General features: G+C 46.6%; 1 protein-coding gene across 2 annotated transcripts; it reads left to right on the forward strand.

Moving 5' to 3' along the window:
• The first annotated feature begins 540 nt into the window (after nt 1-540).
• On the forward strand, nt 541-16,963 carry Pla2g12a (phospholipase A2 group XIIA). 2 transcript variants are annotated; one of them, XR_004945213.1, is made up of 5 exons: nt 541-866; nt 10,161-10,237; nt 11,705-11,870; nt 13,253-13,553; nt 16,035-16,096. XR_004945213.1 is itself a non-coding variant. In XM_036190369.1 (4 exons), exons 1-4 carry the CDS (start codon nt 650-652, stop codon nt 16,151-16,153), a joined length of 579 nt encoding a protein of 192 aa, XP_036046262.1. In that variant the 5' UTR covers nt 541-649; the 3' UTR covers nt 16,154-16,963. The 2 variants fall into 2 exon arrangements, 1 of the variants encoding a protein (XP_036046262.1); XM_036190369.1 differs by lacking the exon at nt 13,253-13,553 and having other exon boundaries at nt 16,035-16,963.
• Nucleotides 16,964-17,622: the final 659 nt, after the last annotated feature.

The raw sequence follows: 17,622 nt of genomic DNA on the forward strand, positions 1-17,622 counted from the left end.
GTCACCACAACATGGGGAACTGTATGAAAGGGTCTCCGCAATAGGAAGGTTGGGCACTACTTCTCTGATGGAGAAAGGGGTCCATCCTCGACGACCCTCAGACGGAGAAGCTACTTACAGTGCTTGGATTGCAAGGGATCATGAGGACCCAAGTTCTGTAGAGTGCAAGCACCGCCCACCAAGTCACGTGCTCAAAACAAGCCCCTGCACTGGACCTTGGCCACGCTCAGAAAAGGCCCAGCCGAGCCCCACAAGTCAGGCTGTGCCACGGGGGTCATTCTCCACTGGGGCGCGATGTGACGGTTGAAAAACAAACAACAAAACCCAAAAAGTTCAATACGGTGCGTGTATCCGTCTAGGGCGTGGACGTTTTTAATGACTCCACAGAGGTAGGACGGAAAGAACCGGGAGCGTTCCGGAGACCACGTGGGCGAGGAAGTCTCCGCCTCACCCTCCCGGCTCCCACGCTCCCGCGCAGGCGCACTGTGCAGGACGCGGCCCCGGGGAGCCGGCAGCGGCGCGCGCCCGCGCAGCCTGCCTTTCCGCGCAGCTGGGTGACGGGGTGCGACCCCGGGGGGCGCGGAGGAGGCGGGGACCCGAGCCGGAGCGCGCGCCGCCGCCCAGCCCGGCCGCCCGGCCCTGCAGATAGATGGTGGCTCCGCGACCGTCACCCGCCCGGGGGCCCGCGCTCCTGCTCCTGCTCCTGCTGGCCACGGCGCGAGGCCAGGAACAGGACCAGACCACCGACTGGAGGGCCACGCTCAAGACCATCCGCAACGGCATCCACAAGATCGACACGTACCTCAACGCCGCGCTCGACCTGCTGGGCGGCGAGGACGGGCTCTGCCAGTACAAGTGCAGCGACGGTGCGCCGCCGGGGCGCGGGGTAGAGGGGTGGGGGGCGGGTGCGGGGATGGGGGGTGGGGGACAGGTGTGGGGCAGGGGGGTGGGGGACGGGTGCGGGGATGGGGGGCAGGTGTGGGGCAGGGGGGTGGGGGACGGGTGCGGGGCACGGGGGTGGGGGACAGGTGCGGGGCAGGGGGGTGGGGGACAGGTGCGGGGCAGGGGGATGGGGGGCAGGTGCGGGGCAGGGGGATGGGGGGCAGGTGTGGGGCAGGAGAAATGGGGGACAGGTATCGGGCAAGGGGATGGAAGGACAAGTGAGGGGCAGGGGGATGGAGGAGCAAGTGCGGGCCAGGGGCATTGGGGGTACAGCTGCGGGGCAGGGGGATGAGAGGATAGGTGCGGGGCAGGGGGATGGAGGGGCAAGTGCAGAGCAGGGGGGATGGAGGGGCAAGTGCGGGCAGGGGGGATGGGGGAACAGGTGTCAGGCAGACGTAGACGGGCGTCCTCTGGGTGTGGAAAGAATGAGCCGCGTTTGGAGTGTGCTGTCCTTGGGATTGAGCAAGCTGGGAACAAATGTGAGAGGTCGCCGGAGTGCGCTCTGCGCTCTGCTCCTTCTGGTATTATTTTTTTCCGCCCTTCCTCCCTCCCTCCCTCCCTCCCCATTTTCTTTTCCGGTAGTTGCACAGAGTTGCCTAAGATGTAGGAACGCTGGAAGTGGAGTGGAACATACTGATTTTAGCCCGGGCGGACACACACACACACACACACACACACACACACACACACACATTGTAATTGAGTCAGCTGAGCATATAAAGCCAAACGAGAGTTTTCGAGCCATCAGTTGATATTAAGTGGCATTTTGTTATCCCCCCCAAAGCTAAGGAAAAATAAATTGTGGCTTTTGTATAGATTTCTGGTGTACTTGTTTTTTGAGAGAGGTGTCCTGGATTGAAAGGGTTCTTCTAACTTCTAGAAAACAGTTGAAGCTTTGTTCTGCTTTGGTTTTTGAGAGTCTCAGGTAGCCCCCACTGGCATCGAACTTGGTGTAGCTGAGGCTGGCCTTGAACTCTTGAACTCAGGTACTGGGATGAGACACCCACCTTGTCCATTTTGTAACTTTCTTTCCTTGGATATCAGTGACTTCTCTTCCTTACTCTCTGTCAGTATTGTATGCTTACTCCTTTCATGGTTTTATTTTAAAGATTTATTTATTTATTATGTATACAGTGTTCTGTCTGCATGTACACCTGTAGACCAAAAGAGGGCACCAGATCTTATTATAGATGGTTGTGAGCCACCATGAGGTTGCTGGGAATTGAACTCAGGACCTCTGGAAGAACAGTCAGTGCTCTTAACCTCTGAGCCATCTCTCCAGCCCTCATGGTTTTAAACTATTTGAATCCAAGAACTTGCTTGATGGCAGTGTGGATGGTGATAAAACCAGCACTCAAGGCAGCGATTTCAGTGTTTGGGGGTTTTGTTTTTTGCTGTTTATTTGTTTGAGTGGTGTCTTTTTAGCATTTAAAATTTTGGGGGTGTATGGAGTTTAGAAATTCAAAATATTAGGATAGAACTTTAGAAATCAAGTTTCTTATGAGATTAGCCAAGGCTACCAGCTGAAAATAATAGGGAAATCCATGACCTCAGTGAGATAGTGTGATTGCAGAGTTGGTGATCTTAATAAAAACCTCTATCCTGTAAAACTGTGATGCCAACTGCAGCCTGTGAGTCTCCAGATAATCTCCGCCTTTACGTTCATATAGAAAACAGACCAACGATTGCTTCTAACGATCTTCCTTTGCCTCTGAAATTCCACCAGTGAGTGCCAAATGTATTTGGGGACTTCATGGGTAACAAGGATTAAATAACTTTGCTAAGGCAAAAGTTCTAACTTAATTCCTGACCATTTTGCAAATATTAGTCTTGACCACATGTCAGTGGCTGATAGACTGGGGATTCAGTGGTGACAGATGAAATCCCTGTCCCTGTTCTGTTGGGGAGAAGCAGGCAATGAGACGGAAGAACTGTGTGGTCACTGACCTGCTGTGAGCCAGTGCCTTAAACAATAAACTTTCTCAACATGAATAGAAGGTTGGCGCAGGGGTACTGCAAAGGACTGGGAGCTGTTTGCCCTTTAGATAGATGTTTTAGGACAGAAGAACGTCTCAGAATTGGAAAGTAGCAAGAGTGCTCTGTGATAATCAGGGAAAGATCACCCCAGGCCGAGGAGTACACAGTTCTAGGGGACAGGACCATCAGAAGGGCTGTCAAGGGGACTGAGGGTTCCATCTGTGGCAACGAAAAGATGCAGCTGTTATTTACAGAGAGGAGGATGGCTTCAAAGGTACAGTCTTCCTACACAGCTGTGCGTCCCGGGCTGTAGAAGTGTTTACATTTAGAACACCTCAAAATGATACCACTCCTCTGAAGGGTTACCTAAACTTCCCTTTTCCTTGTTTTCATTTTCTTCAAGTCTCACAAAACTTGCCCCCAGGCTCCTAGGTAAGGCAGGAACTGCTGAATGCCGCAGACGTGTGTGTTTCCGTGTAACTCCCCTCTCCCCGAGAGCTCAGTGTTAGGGACCTCTTCGGGTCCTCTTCCCTTGAATGGGGAAAGGCCTTAGTGAGTTATGTGCAGTTTTTAATGGGAGCAATTTTATGTTTGCCATTTTCCCTTAACTCGTGTGTGTGTGTGTGTGTGTGTGTGTGTGTGTGTGTGTGTGTATGTGTGTGTGATGCATGATGCATGTGGGTGTTTGGGTGCTGGCCCATGTGTGCACATGTAGAAGCTAAAAGGGAGAATGTTGCCTGACTTTTTCTCTTCACCTTTGTCTTCTCTGAAAGTGAAGCGTACTTCACTTTGCCTAGGCTAGCTGGCCAGTGAGCTCCTGGGATCTGCCCCGCAACAGGCAGGCACACACTCCTCCGCCCAGCCGCTTACCTGGGTGCTAGGGATGGGAACTCAGCTGACTCCATGTGGCGTAACCACCACCCTTACCACTTGAACCAGCTTCCCAGCCCGTAGCTTTTTTCCTCTCTGACATCAAGGAAATGGAGAATAGTTTTCCATTTCTGTTGAGAAAAAGAGGGAAAATGGCTGTTTCTAGACAGCGGTTTCTGTTTCTAAAAATAGTATTTTTAGAATTTTGAGTAAGTTGCTCACTCCTCTGGTGATATGTGTGCTAACAGGAGCCTCTAAGTGCTGCACTGAGAATTAAGCCTCAGCGGAGGTAAGGAAGCCAGACTAGAGCTAGGCCACTGTGTGCAAGGGTCCAGACCAAAGGTCACAGTGATCTTGTCTAAGCTGGTAGGAGATGGAGTGCTGAGGGTTGAATCTGAGGTGTAATTTGAAGGAAGAACCTGAAGGATCTGTTGTTGGCTTAGCAGGGATTGTGACTAAGGCAGGAAATGATAGCAGAGGCGATGGAGGGGAATACTCGAGTCATGTCCTTGCACACCTGAAAAGTGTAGTTTCTAGTGTGCAAAGGAAGAGGCTGGCCAGGAGCAGGCAGCCTCCCCCGTTAATAGGGTGGAGGTAGGATGTGGGCGCACATGGTAGGTGCGTGGGGCCTGATTGCCTATTTTGCAGGGAAGAAGGAACGAAGCCATCAGCTTCTAGAAGTCCAAAGAATGATGTCGGGAGACCTGAGGGAACTAAGAAGTGGATGGCCTCGGAGGAGAGAGTTACTCTCAGGGCCACATGGAGCTGAGTGGTTTAAGGCTCAGTGTTTAGCAGGTTGGGAGTCCCCGCTGTACGTCCTACAAACCCAGTGAAAGATCTCTCTGTGACCCAGTTCCCTCCTCGAGACTCTCACCTGCTTCATTCATGGGTGCGTCTGTTCGCGAGCATTTTTATCAGCTTTGGCAAAAATAATGTGGGGTGGGGGAAGAGAGAGACAGACAGACAGACAGACAGACAGACAGAGAATGAGAGAATGGTGAGTTTCTCAGTTCCTGTAAATACTTGGGTTTTGGCTGCATGGGGCGATGGGAAAACATTAAGAAGTCCACCGCTTATGTCAGGGGTTCCCAACCTTCCTAATCCTGTGACCCTTTAAGACAGTTCCTCCTGTTGGGTGACCCCCAGCCACACAATTATCTGGTGCTACTTCATAACTGTAACTTTGCTGCTCTTATTAGTCATAATGTATCTGTGGGATGTGCAGGGTGGTCCTAGGTGACCCTGCGAAAGGGTCATTTGACCCGCAGGTTGGGAAGCGCTGGCTCATGTCAGACGGTACGAGTAGTGACCGGCCTTCCCGCGCGGTGTACTCTTGGGTCTAGCTCTTCCTTACTTTTCTTTCTTCTGTGTCTGTGTGCAGTCCGGGAGCGTGGCCACAGCACATCATGACGTTGTGCCTTGACTCTTACTGTGGGCCTTCCATCAGTGAGCTGCTGTTACTTTGTAAAAGCTGGTAACAAAAGTCTTAGGGTCAGGGATTTAGCTCAGTGGTAGAGTGCTTGCCTAGCAAGCACAAGGCCCTGGGTTCAATCCTCAGCTCAAAAAAAAAAAAGTCTTAATGTTCAGCATTTCTTAACACCACCTACAACAATATTTTAAATAATAGTACTTGACTCAATATTTATTTTATCTTATTTTATGTGTGTGTGAGTGTTTTGCCTGTGTGTATGTATGCTCATCACATGCATGTCGTGCCTTTAGAGACCAGCAGAGGGCACCGACCCTGGAGCTGGAGTTAGGGACTGTTGTGAGCCTCTATATGGGTGCTAGGAACCAAATCTGAGTCCTCTGCGAGAGAAGCAAGTGTACTTACCTGCTGAGCCAACTCTCCAGGCCTCATGAATCAATCCCGTTTTTAATAAGTAGCTTTCTATATAATTTGTTCTAAATAATTATCTTGTAAATTTAACTTATTTATTATGTATCCATGTAATTTTACGGGGGGGGGGGTCAGAGAGAGATGGAGAGAGGGAGAGGAAGAGGGAGAATGTGCACACGAACATGCCGTGGTGTACATTTGGAGGTCAGAGGACACCTTGGGAACGGCTCTCTGCTGTCACTGTGGGATCTGGGGATCAATCTCAGGTTTGTTGAGGAAGGACTTTTGCTCGCTGAACCATCTTTCAAGCTTTGAAATACTATTTTAATGTAAGGTGAATTTAGAAATTTAAAACACAGAGCTGGTTGAGCAAAACAGCCCCCTCTCACGTTCTGGTAGGCCTATGTCTCCGTTCCATTGAAATAAAACAGAAGTTTTAATTTTGGCGGAGGATTTCCCGATTTCTCATCCGGTGATTTCTTGGGCACTCATTACACGCTAGGCATCTTCTAGGAAAGGAGGACAAAGCTGTTTTCATAGAAACTGTTCTGCCGATTTGGCTCAGAAACATTAGAAAGAAAAGCCACCGGCCTTGGTGTGCACAGTAGATACAGAAGCCAAGATGGGGTGAGCTGGGAAGGCTGTGAGAGAAATGACGTCAGTTAGCTGTTCTACAGAAACCCCAGACTAACCAAACACCCACGCACTGCCCCCTTCGGTGCGAATGTTAGGGAGTCAGCCCCAGCATTTATTCCAGTATTCTTTCCAGTGTCCCGTATACAGTAGGCGCGGCTCTTTGTCGCTCAGTGTTAACAGCTTCCCTCTGCAGGAAGCACCGGCATGTGTGAGATGGCAACGCTACACCATCACATTCTTTTTTGCCCATGAAGTTTCTCTACTGCCTCTGCTCCCCACTCTGCCAGGTCTCCAGAGTAGGCATGTTTATTTGGGATTTTTTAAATAACTTCATTTGCTTCTGACCAGCCTCTTGCTCAACAGGAATGATCTCTTATGAAGAAAGTGTGTCCGTGTATTAGTGGAATACTTACATGCCTGTGTTAGGTCACTGTCCCTACAGTCATCAAGATGTCAGGAAGCATTTCTCTAGATGGGGACGGGAGAGAAATTAGATAAGGTACAAAGAGAAGCAAAGGTAGAAGTACTGTTGTCTGAGCAGGAAAAGAAATACATTTCTAGTTCTAAAAGGAAACAATAGACAGTTAAGAGGATATTAGAAGCCTCCAGTTACCTCCAGTTTTGTTTTTGTTTTTGCTTTGTATCAGCTGTCTGAGGGTGGTAATGTTTGGACATGAATGGTACCAGGTACCTGGAGACTTGTAGGTGGGAGGGGAATGTACACGTCATCTGAACAAGTAGGAACAGGACAAGCTGTCATTTCAAATGCTAAGTGCACCGTTTTCCTGACAGTTTTTTAGGTGATGTGTTTCTGAATTTAAAACAGTTGTTAACCTGGAAAAACTATATATAGTAAATGCCCTCTCTTTTCCGATTTGAACACACTATAGTGTATTTAAAAAAGATTATTAATATAGAGTTCCAGATACCTGACTCTCCCCTCAAAGAAAAAAGAAGATTATTAATAGTCTGGCTCGTTAACTAGTGTATATCTCTAGAGCAGTGGTTCCCAACCTTCCTAATGCTGCGACCCTTTAATACAGTTCCTCATGTTGTGCTGACCCCCAACCATAAGATTATTTCATTGCTACTTCATATCTGTAAATTTGCTACTGTTATGAATCATAATTAAGTATCTGATACGCGATATGTAACTCCTGTGAAAGGGTTGTTAACCACAGGGGGGTCCACAGCTTGAGAACCGCTGCTCTAGAGACCTGTACGCATTTGAAATCACTCACTGTTAAAACCTGTTCAAGAGAAAGCTTTCTACTGATGTTTAAGGAACTGGAGTGTGTTTCCCAGGAACTCTGTCAATTTAGCCTTTCTTCCTGCTGTGGTTTGAGTATGGCTTGTCCCCTCCAAAACCGAAATTTCATCTCCACTGCAAGGTGCAGTTGGAAGAGATGAAAACTTTACAAGATGCAGAGGACTCTGTCCTCATGCATTGATTAGTCTGTGTCTACTTCATGGATCGATGGGGTTATCTTGTGACTGAGTGTGCAGTAAAACCTCTTTGGCTGGTTCCCCACCCGCTCTGGTCTCTAATCACGTGACGCTCTGCCCGCTCAGAGGTGAAGCCAGAAAGAAGACCACAGCTAGCTGCAGCTCCTGAACTTTGACCCGAAGTATGAGCCAAAACAAACCTTTAAAAAATTACCTCGGCCATTTTGATATTAGCAGCAGGAAGTAGCCTGGGCTGGGGGTGTAGCCTGGGCTAGAACACTGGCTTCACATTCACACGGCCCTGAGTTCAGGCACTCCCCAGCACCAAAACTATGAGAGAGAGAGAGAGAGAGAGAGAGAGAGAGAGAGAGAGAGAGAGAGAGAGAGAGAGAGAAATGGACTAAGACTTTAAACTGTAGATAAGAATGTGTAGTTTCTCATGATAGTCCCCTGGGAACAGTAAACTAGCAATCACTTGACTTAAGCAAAGTCTCGACTGGCTGAGTGGTCTCCCCAAAGGTTTGGATTAATAACATCATAACTGCTTCTAGAGAGGGTTTATCTATAGCAAGATACAGCTGGCCTTAGTCCAGATTAATATCTATGGCTCAAGTTTATGACTCCAGACCTCCAGATAAAAAGTTCACTGAACAATGGTGGGTGAAACATTGCTGGATGACTGAGTAAAGCCAACAGAAATTCTGTAACTGGTCGAAAAAAATAATTACAGAAATTATGAAATTCTACAAGTAGGTATTTATTTATGTTTTGATTTTTTTTTTTTTTTTTTTTTTTTTTTTTTGAGACAGCATCTTTCTTATGTAGCCCTGGCTGTCCTGGAACTCTCGATGTAAACCTGGCTGGCCTTGAACTCAGAGAAATCCTCCAGCCTCTGCCTCCTGAGTGCTGAGAGTAAAGGTGTGCGCCAACCCACCCAGCTAGGAGTAGATATTCTGAAAGCTCAATCTTAGGAAGTGCTTTTCTTTCATTGCTATCATTTGATAGTTTAGCCCTGAGATATAGCTTCCATAAGCCGTGTCAAAATGAATGTTTTATTGCCTCAAAAAGGGCCCATCATATAAATGACATCAGGTTTGGGGTGCCACGTTTTGCAGTTTATTCACTCTTGTGTGTATGATGTTTGTATATGGGTGCATGCATTCCACGGTGTGCATGTGGAGGTCAAGAGGACCATTCGTGGTAATCTGTTCTCTTTGCCATGTGGGTTGTTGGGGGATTGAACTCAGGTAGGTAAGCTGGGTAACATATTTTACTGGTTAAGCTATCTTGGTGGCCCCTGGCTGTCACATTTCAAAGAGATGTAACAAGCTAGATGTCGTCAGTCTTTAGAGACCAGTGAATGAAGTCCCAGGAAACTTAAAAGCCTGGAGAGATGGCTCAGGGGTTAAGAGCACCGACTGCTCTTCCAGAGGTCCTGAGTTCAATTCCCAGCACCCACATGGTGACTCACAACCATCTGTAATGAGATCTGGCGCCCTCTTCTGTGTACATAATAATAATAAATAAATCTTAAAAAAAGAAGTAAACAGCAATAGTACTTATTAATTCACAATGAATATTAGTGTTGCCATGGGGATTACTCTTCTAAGTCTACCCAGTGTTCATTGACTTGACCATTTGTCAACAAGTATTCATTGAGAATGTAACTACATGCCAGAAACTGTGCTAGGCATGTGCATGCTCTAGAAAAAGTCCTGCCTCAGGTTACATTTCAGAATGAGGAAACAAATAGTAAATGAAGTAGGCAGATTAATGACGTGAGTGTTAGAAATCATACGAGTCAAAAGTGTCGCCAGGAAAAGCCACGCCGAAATGTGAATGTTAGTCTGCTTGGGCTATTATGAAAAATGCCATAATCTGGGTGGGTTATGAAAATTCTTAGGTTATCATGGCATAACCTCATCTTTCTTAGATTAGGCTCTAGCTAAGCCCCTGATAGTTGATGGTTATATGGCCTTTTTTGTGCAATGAAAGATTTGTTGGAGGTTAGAAAGATACAGCACATTCCTTACAGGCTTTTACCCATAAAGCTCAAGTATTAGACGTGCAGGAAGACAGGCTGTGTTGCTCTTTCACACATGTAATGTCGTATAATGTGTAACTTTGAGATCTCCAGCGGTCCAGGATAAGCTATTGCATGTTTTGACCATATATGCTTATAAATATATATAAATATAAGGTAATAAGTAATTACCTTAATGAATGCTGCACATTTGTATATGCTCTGCATCCTTTACAAGAGAACTAAAAATAATTCCATGATCAATCATTCTAGTACTCATCAAAATAAATACATCATTATTTGTTTTATCCAACTAAATATTGAACATCCTCAAGGCTAGTCAAGCACCTTGTTTACCTTTATAAATATGTATTTTATTTCATCCATATTTTAAACTAAATATGACATCTTTTGTATTTCACATAGGATCGAAGCCTTTTCCACGATACGGATACAAACCGTCCCCACCAAATGGATGTGGCTCCCCATTGTTCGGTGTTCATGTAAATACTTCTTTTTTTCCTTTGATAAGTTTTGTGACTGTTAGTCTACTGCTTTTAGTAATACAAGACTTAAGTGTGCTTGTCTTCAGGCTCATAAATAATTTTTGATTTCTATAATGATTGTGTTTATTATTGTTTTCTTTTTTAAAGATTTATTTATTTATTATGTATACAATGTTCTGCCTGCAGGCCAGAAGAGGGCACCAGATCTCATTACAGATGGTTGTGAGCCACCACGTGGTTGCTGGGGATTGAACTCTAGGACTTCTGGAAGAGCAGTCAGTGCTCTTAACCTCTGAGCCATCTCTCCAGCCCCTATTATTGTTTTCTAATAAAACACATTGAACAACTAAACAATACTAAATGGGTTTAAAATAATGATTTATTTTATCTTGTATAGATGTCACAGAAATCATATTTTCTAAGTATCACACACATAACTTAAAATTTTCAAGTGCAAAGTGATAATTGCTTGGGAAGACCAAAGGAGATTAGGTACTCTTTCTCTCTAAAGCAAGGGCTGATTGGGGCTGGCAGTGCAGTTACTATAGCAACTGTTACTGGGGAGACTAGACAAGCCAGTGGCCACAGGTGGACCTGTGTGAGGGCTGGGTAAGTTAATTGAAATAACTGAAGATCAGTTATAAATTTAAAGTAATGGCACCTCTAGAAAATGGAAAAATGCTGAAAGTTAAAAAAAAAAAAACCAAAAAACCACCATTTGAAGTGTAGGCAGCTAAGACTTTTGTGGACCATTTCATGGAAAGTACATTTCTTTGGAGGGGGAGACACAAAATACTTTGAAATATCCTAAGATCTTAATTGTTTAGGCCCTGGAGAAGTCTGTTAATGTGTGTAGGCTTACTTGTTTCTTTGTTTTTTTTTTTTTAAAGCTATGCCTCAGAGATGGCTCAGTGGGTAAGAGTGTTTCCATGCAGGCATGAGGACCTGAGTTTGAATCCCCCACACCAGCATACGAGCCAGGCATGCCACATGTGCCTGTGACCCTAATGTTGAGGGATGGGGACAGGCAGATCCTGGGAGCTCTTTAGATCACCTGTAACAAAAACAGTGATCTTTGGGTTCAGCTAGACGATGTGTCTCAGGGTAGTGAGGCAGACAGCAGTAGAGGGGGTACTCCATGTCCCCGGAGCCGCCCTCCTGTGGCCGCTGTTCCTCACCCACAGACTCCCCACACAAATAAATAAGGGGAGAAAGTTAGTTAGTTGTGTGTTGTGTTTTGGATAGGTGAAAGTCACTGACAGTTTGCACTCACATTGCAAAATAGAGAGGAGTGTGGATGGCTAAGAATGGATGAGGAGAGTCGGGAGGTTGTAACGCAGGACGCATTCACAGGTAGACGTGGGTCTGGGGCTGTCCGGGCCGTTGCCGTTTATTCCGTGAAGTCCCCTTATGCCAGGAGGTCCGCATCTCACTGACTGTCCCTCATCGAACTGCATCTCGCAGCTGAACATTGGCATCCCCTCCCTGACGAAATGCTGCAACCAGCATGACAGGTGCTACGAGACCTGCAGGAGGAGCAAGAGTGACTGTGATGAGGAGTTCCAGTATTGCCTCTCCAGGATCTGCCGCGATGTGCAGAAGACCCTAGGCCTGGCTCAGCACGTCCAGGGTAAGGCCGGGCCTGCCGGCCGGGATTCCGGTGTTTCTAATACTGTGGGGAACACACACTCTGTCTAGAAGCACACCCCAGGAGCCTTTGCACAGTCATTAGCCGTGACGATGCAGCCTCTTCAGCTGCCTGGAGCGAGGAGCTAGCCCATCGTTTTGTAATCTGAAATTATATTCAGCTACAAAAGCAGTGTTCAGAAAACTCGGAGGAGTGTCTGAGGCAGAGAAGGGAAGAATTCATCTCCCTTGTGCCCTGGACTATAGCTAAGCGTTCAGAAACTAAACATTGAAGGCTTAAAGCAAGCTGGGGTGCTGTACTAAAGTGTAATAGATTGAAGGTGGTCAAAGGCAACAGAAATGTGTTCTCATAGTTCAGGAGGCTGAGTACAAGCTGAGGGCGTGAGCAGTCACTGTCTATCCAGCTTTCTGCACCTTCCAGCTGTATGGTGCCTGGGGGAAGGACTGAGCAGCTCTCCAGGATCCTGTTTCATTTGCCTGCACTCCTGTTGTGTGGCACGTGGTGGGATTACACTGAGGATCATGCTGGGCAGGCCCTGTCCTCCTGAGCTGTGTCCTAAAGGAATACCGTTTTTAATGTGACCAATCCCATTTATGAGTGTGCTACCCTCGTGACCTAATCACTTCCCATTGCTCCCCAAAGTCCTCACTACCTTAATTCCTTTACCTTGGAGGCTAACGCTTCAACAGATAATTCTCAGAAGAACATAGACTGAAGCATTTGCGTATATTTTTTTATTATTAAATAAACTCAGGTTTCAGATATCGGGGTAAAAACCTGATTGAGCAGAGAAGTGACCAGAGACCTCTTTTCTCTCTTCCCCTGATCCAAAAGGGCTATGAATCTTCCTAAGTCCCTCCCTACTACTTCCTGTGTCTCTCTATCTGTATCCTGGGTCCTCCAAATCCTCCATGGTCAATTCTGGTCAGCTAGTCACTAACTCCACCCTGTGATTCAAGATAAATTTTATTATCAGCCTCAGAGTGTCAATGCGAACAAATATCCCTCAATGATAGACATTCGCAGCACCAGTGAATTTAAGGGTGCAGTACAGCTGCTGGATTGATGGCTAATGTGCTCGCAATCCCAGAATTCAGGAGGCTGCAGGTTGCATGGCCTTTCCTGGGGATGTGTAAAGAAACATCTGTTCATACTAGATAGGGCACCAATAACATACCAAGGAAACAATTCTATTCAGAGTCCAGCTTGAACAGTGAGTTCCCTGAGGTTACTTATGGGAACACAGGTGACTCAGAAACAGCATCTCACTGGAAGTTCCACTCTAGCATGGGTGATGAGGGTGTGGGAATGCTGCTTCATTTGGGTCCCAACCTTCCTCCTCCTGTGTACACTTGCATCCTCAGGACCAAGTTCAGCTGGGACGCACATGGAAAAGGTGACTGGAGTCTCAGGAAAGGAATGTTAACAGCCCCTCTACTATTACCACAGACTAGCTAACACTGTATTGTTTTGCTTATTTATGGTCATGACCGTGGTGCCAAGGCATTCTGTGGGTCACCACAGCAGTCTCTGCTTCATGATGACTGACGGTCGGGGCAGGTCCAGAGCAAGCAGCTTCACTGCAACACTCCACCCTTTCTTCAGCTCTTCCATCCTTCTTGCTCTTTCTTGCCCCTTTCTGCCTGAGCCTTGGAGAAGTGAGAGGTAGGTGGGTATGTAAGAGAGTGTGTGTCTGTGCGCACACGCGCATTTGGGCAATTCTTTTCTGAGCAATGTATCTCTGTGCCATGACAACAGATGCTTACCCTCAGTGTTTAACCAGTTATGAGATAAGTCATACTCGCTGTAAAAATAAACCTTCCTCCATGAACGAAACAGAGAGCAGCAAGAATCTGTGGGTGTAAACAAGAGGGAACATTTATGTAACTGGCAGTTTAACAAGCACATCACGTCTGTGTAACAAAACAGTAGTAATACTCGTCACAGTGCAGCCTGCCATTTCCCCAGGGTTTTGCCTTGACTCCCATACCAAACATGAGTTCCCTGTGTGTAACAGGCCTCACTTAAATCTGATCAGAAAGCAGTTGGTGTTCCACGGTGCATCAGTGGGCACTTCTTGCATGGCATGTTGATGGCATAGAGGGCCATACCAAAGCAGAACAGCTTTTGACAATACTTCCCTAACAAGCTGTCCTATTCCGACCTACAAATGTTAGCCATCAGGGGAGAGGCTTCCAGATCGCTCCCAACCCTGTTTCATCATGTCCTCTAACCCGGAGACTTACTGTCCAGTTATGTGGGACACACAGCGGCAGTAGAAAGGATTCCATCCAAGTCTGTGGTGAACCCGTAAATTTATTGTGTGACTTACAGGGACATGGCCAACTATTCTACCCACAATAGGCCGTCCGACCTAGAGTAGATGATGACTCACAAAAGCTGCATGGCTGGAGTCCCAACCTCCAGTCAGCCTTGTTATAGCTGACCTGAAATGTCTGTGGAGATATCCATCACTGTTCAAATATGAACATTTATAAGACTCTCTACTGTAAAGCCAAAGGATGTACTAAACACTAAAGTCAGAAGTAGGAAAGAAAAAAACATTTTTATGCATTTTCCTTAAAATATTGTGCTAGATAATGTATTCATGTTTTCTTTTGATACTCACACCCCACCCCACCCCCAGTGCTGGACAGGACCCTTGTATCTTTCAGGGAAGGACAGTGAGGCCAGGAACTTGTCCCGAGTAAGCCTTTGACTTACTGTCTGACCGACTCTGTCTAATCTGGAGCCCATGCTCTGTCTATTGGCTGCTCTAGACAGCTCCATGCCATAGTTCCTGTTCTGAAACCCCAGGAAAAACTGTCCAGGAAGGGGCCTCTGCCTCAGGTGAAGCCTGAATTGACTCTTCCGCCCACTGGCCTGCTTTTGGCTACAGTAACAAACTGAAGTGTACGTGGATGGATTTCTTGTTTTCCTACCTCAAAAGGACAGAGAAGTGGAGCCAGGTGAAGTTCAGTCTGTGTTTCTCTGGTTGATTGTGCTCTAATGGTGCAGTCTTTCGGAGAACGTTACAAAGGATGAGTTTTAGAGCAGGATTCTTCCTTCATATGAATATTTGAAAAAGGTTGTTTTGGCTGCTGAACGCTATTGTGGTTTAGCTCTGTGAATGTTGCATGTCTAAGTTTTCTTAGAATAGGAAAGGTAAGTCGATGACTTTCTTAATATTTTTAAACCTACCAGGAGAAACTGCTTTGGATTCCCATGAGCATCCACCCAGAAGCCAAATTTTAGAATTAGTCCAAGAAAGAGAATGGGTACCATTTAGTATGAGCATCTGCAATAAGTGTGATTGGTTCTTAGAAGCCACTGGTCGTCCTGACACGTTGAGGTTTCTGAGATTTTTTTTTTTTTTTTTTGCTTGTCTTAATTTTTTTTTTATTAAATTTGTGTGTGCGCGCATGTGCACGCACATAGACCACAGCACACGTGTGGAGGTCACGGGGCACAGCTCCTGGGGTTGGTTCTTTGTCCAGAGTCATGCCGCTAGTGCAGAGGTTCCTCTTTAAAGCTTCCTTCTAAGACTGAGAGGACAGCACGTGCTTAACATGTCAGAGGCCCAGCCTCGCCCTCCAGCAGCAGCCACAGCAGAGCCTCCCTTACCATGTAAACTCTGCAGTTGGCAGACATCTTTTTTTTTTTTTTTTTTTTGGTTTTTCGAGGCAGGGTTTCTCTGTGTAGCTTTGGAGCCTGTCCTAGACTAGCTCTGTAGACCAGGCTGGCCTCGAACTCACAGAGATCCACCTGCCTCTGCCTCCCGAGTGCTGGGATCACGGGCATGCGCCACCACCATCCAGTGTGGCAGACATCTTTGTTGTGATGACATTTCCCAGCTGAAGGGAAAACTAACACCTATGACCCAATTTGTGTTTCATAAAGATTACTGCCCACAAAAAAATTGTTGTGAACAATGGAGATGGAGCATGCATTCCTATATTTATGATAAGAGACTGAAATGGAATCTGGAGGGTGTGCTTCTGGTGTGAGGGACTGGCATGGCTTTGGCCTGCCACACGTTTGAGTGCCCGCTGAGGGGTGTGAGCCTGTGCTCCAGCAGGAACAGAGGTGGGGACGGAGCAGCGCTTGACCCTGGCCCGGCAGTGATGACCAATCTTTACTCTGCAGCGTGTGAAACAACGGTGGAGCTCCTGTTCGACAGCGTCATACATCTGGGCTGCAAGCCTTACCTGGACAGCCAGCGAGCCGCATGCTGGTGCCGTTATGAGGAAAAAACTGATCTGTAAGGAAGCGGGGTCGGTCGGCTGGTGAGCAGATGAGAGAGGAGGACAGTTAAAGAACTGCCTGAAGCGGCCTTACTTCTGTGATGGGTCATTTGAGGACCTTCCTAGACTGTGTTTTGATTTGAAAACCTCCAAGTGGAAAGGAGTGGGGGGGCGGGAAGAAGTGGAGAGAAGAGCTTGCTCGGGGCTGGGAGGAAGTAGAGAAGAAAGCGTGCTTGCCTTCATGAGTGTCGCCATCTTGGTGGCTCTCCAAAACAGGATGGAAAGCTTGGAGACTGTGACTCGGTTTTCATAGATGTACTTAACAATAAAAATGAGAGCAGATGTAAAATTCGTTGTAAGGACTTTCTAACATTATTTTGACATATAGGACAATCTTCCCTTAGAAGTACTATTTACTTTGAAATGTCAAATATGCACTCAACGCAGAGAGGAAGGAACTACTGTTTCTCTAGAGCCTTCTGAGATAGAATATATTATGTTGGTCCAGCAACAAAGCCTCTCGGTGTGCATTGCTTGTACAGTTGGAACCCTGGCCGGTACTTCTCTTCAGGGACAACCCAGGACACCTAAGTATTGTGATGTGAACAACATTCGGAAACATGGCACTTCCATTTCACAAACCAGTTCTAACAAATGTCATCTTTTCCTAGGATTCCTAGGAAAAGATGGGCTTAATGAGGCAAATCAGAGAACGCTGTCGGGTTTGATGTTTATTCCCCAATACCCATTCCTCATCTTATATTCTGGAGTATTTTTAAAAGATTGACCTTTTACTAATGGAGATCTTAATAAAAGTTATTCTTGATAATGTTTTCTTCTTATTTCTTGAGTGTTTTCACATCTCTAATTGTGGAATCAAAGAGGGTGGGAAGGCCACGTAGAACTGCCTTCTGTGGACCTCTTATTATTTACACCAAAATTAACAGGTGTGCGAGCTGATCCCAGAAAACCTTGGCCGTCTCTTAAAATGTCCACGAATATTGGAAATGTTTTTAATAGCCTCAGAGTGTTCAGCTGTACTGGCCATTGGCTGCTGAGTTTCCCCATCCCAGACACTAAACCACGTGTATCTTTTAAGTAACATGTAACTGGAATTCGAAGGTCCACTGCTTGGAACGTCAGGAGAGAACACAGTGCTGAGTGGTTCTCTGTAAGTCATTCCAGGTGGCCCTGGCGGAAGGAACGGCCTTCCGAGAAAGGCTGCATTTTGCAGCCCTGATGGAGTTTTCTCTCAAAGGTGAGATGATGGCACCCACCTTGATGAGGGATGTGTCCGCTATTGGACAAAGCAAGGGTGTGCCTTGGGGCCAAGGGAGCCAACCAGGCTCCAGTAAAAATGCATGGGGCCCTCAACTGACTCTCTCAGGAGGGGAATGAAACAGGCAAGAATCTTTCTGTGCACACTGTGTTACATTGTTCCAAAGTCACAGAAATTAACTGCAGTCTATATATGTTGAAATGGGCTATAG

The sequence above is a fragment of the Onychomys torridus genome, chromosome 6 (assembly GCF_903995425.1).
Source record: "Onychomys torridus chromosome 6, mOncTor1.1, whole genome shotgun sequence".
NCBI lineage: Eukaryota > Metazoa > Chordata > Mammalia > Rodentia > Cricetidae > Onychomys > Onychomys torridus.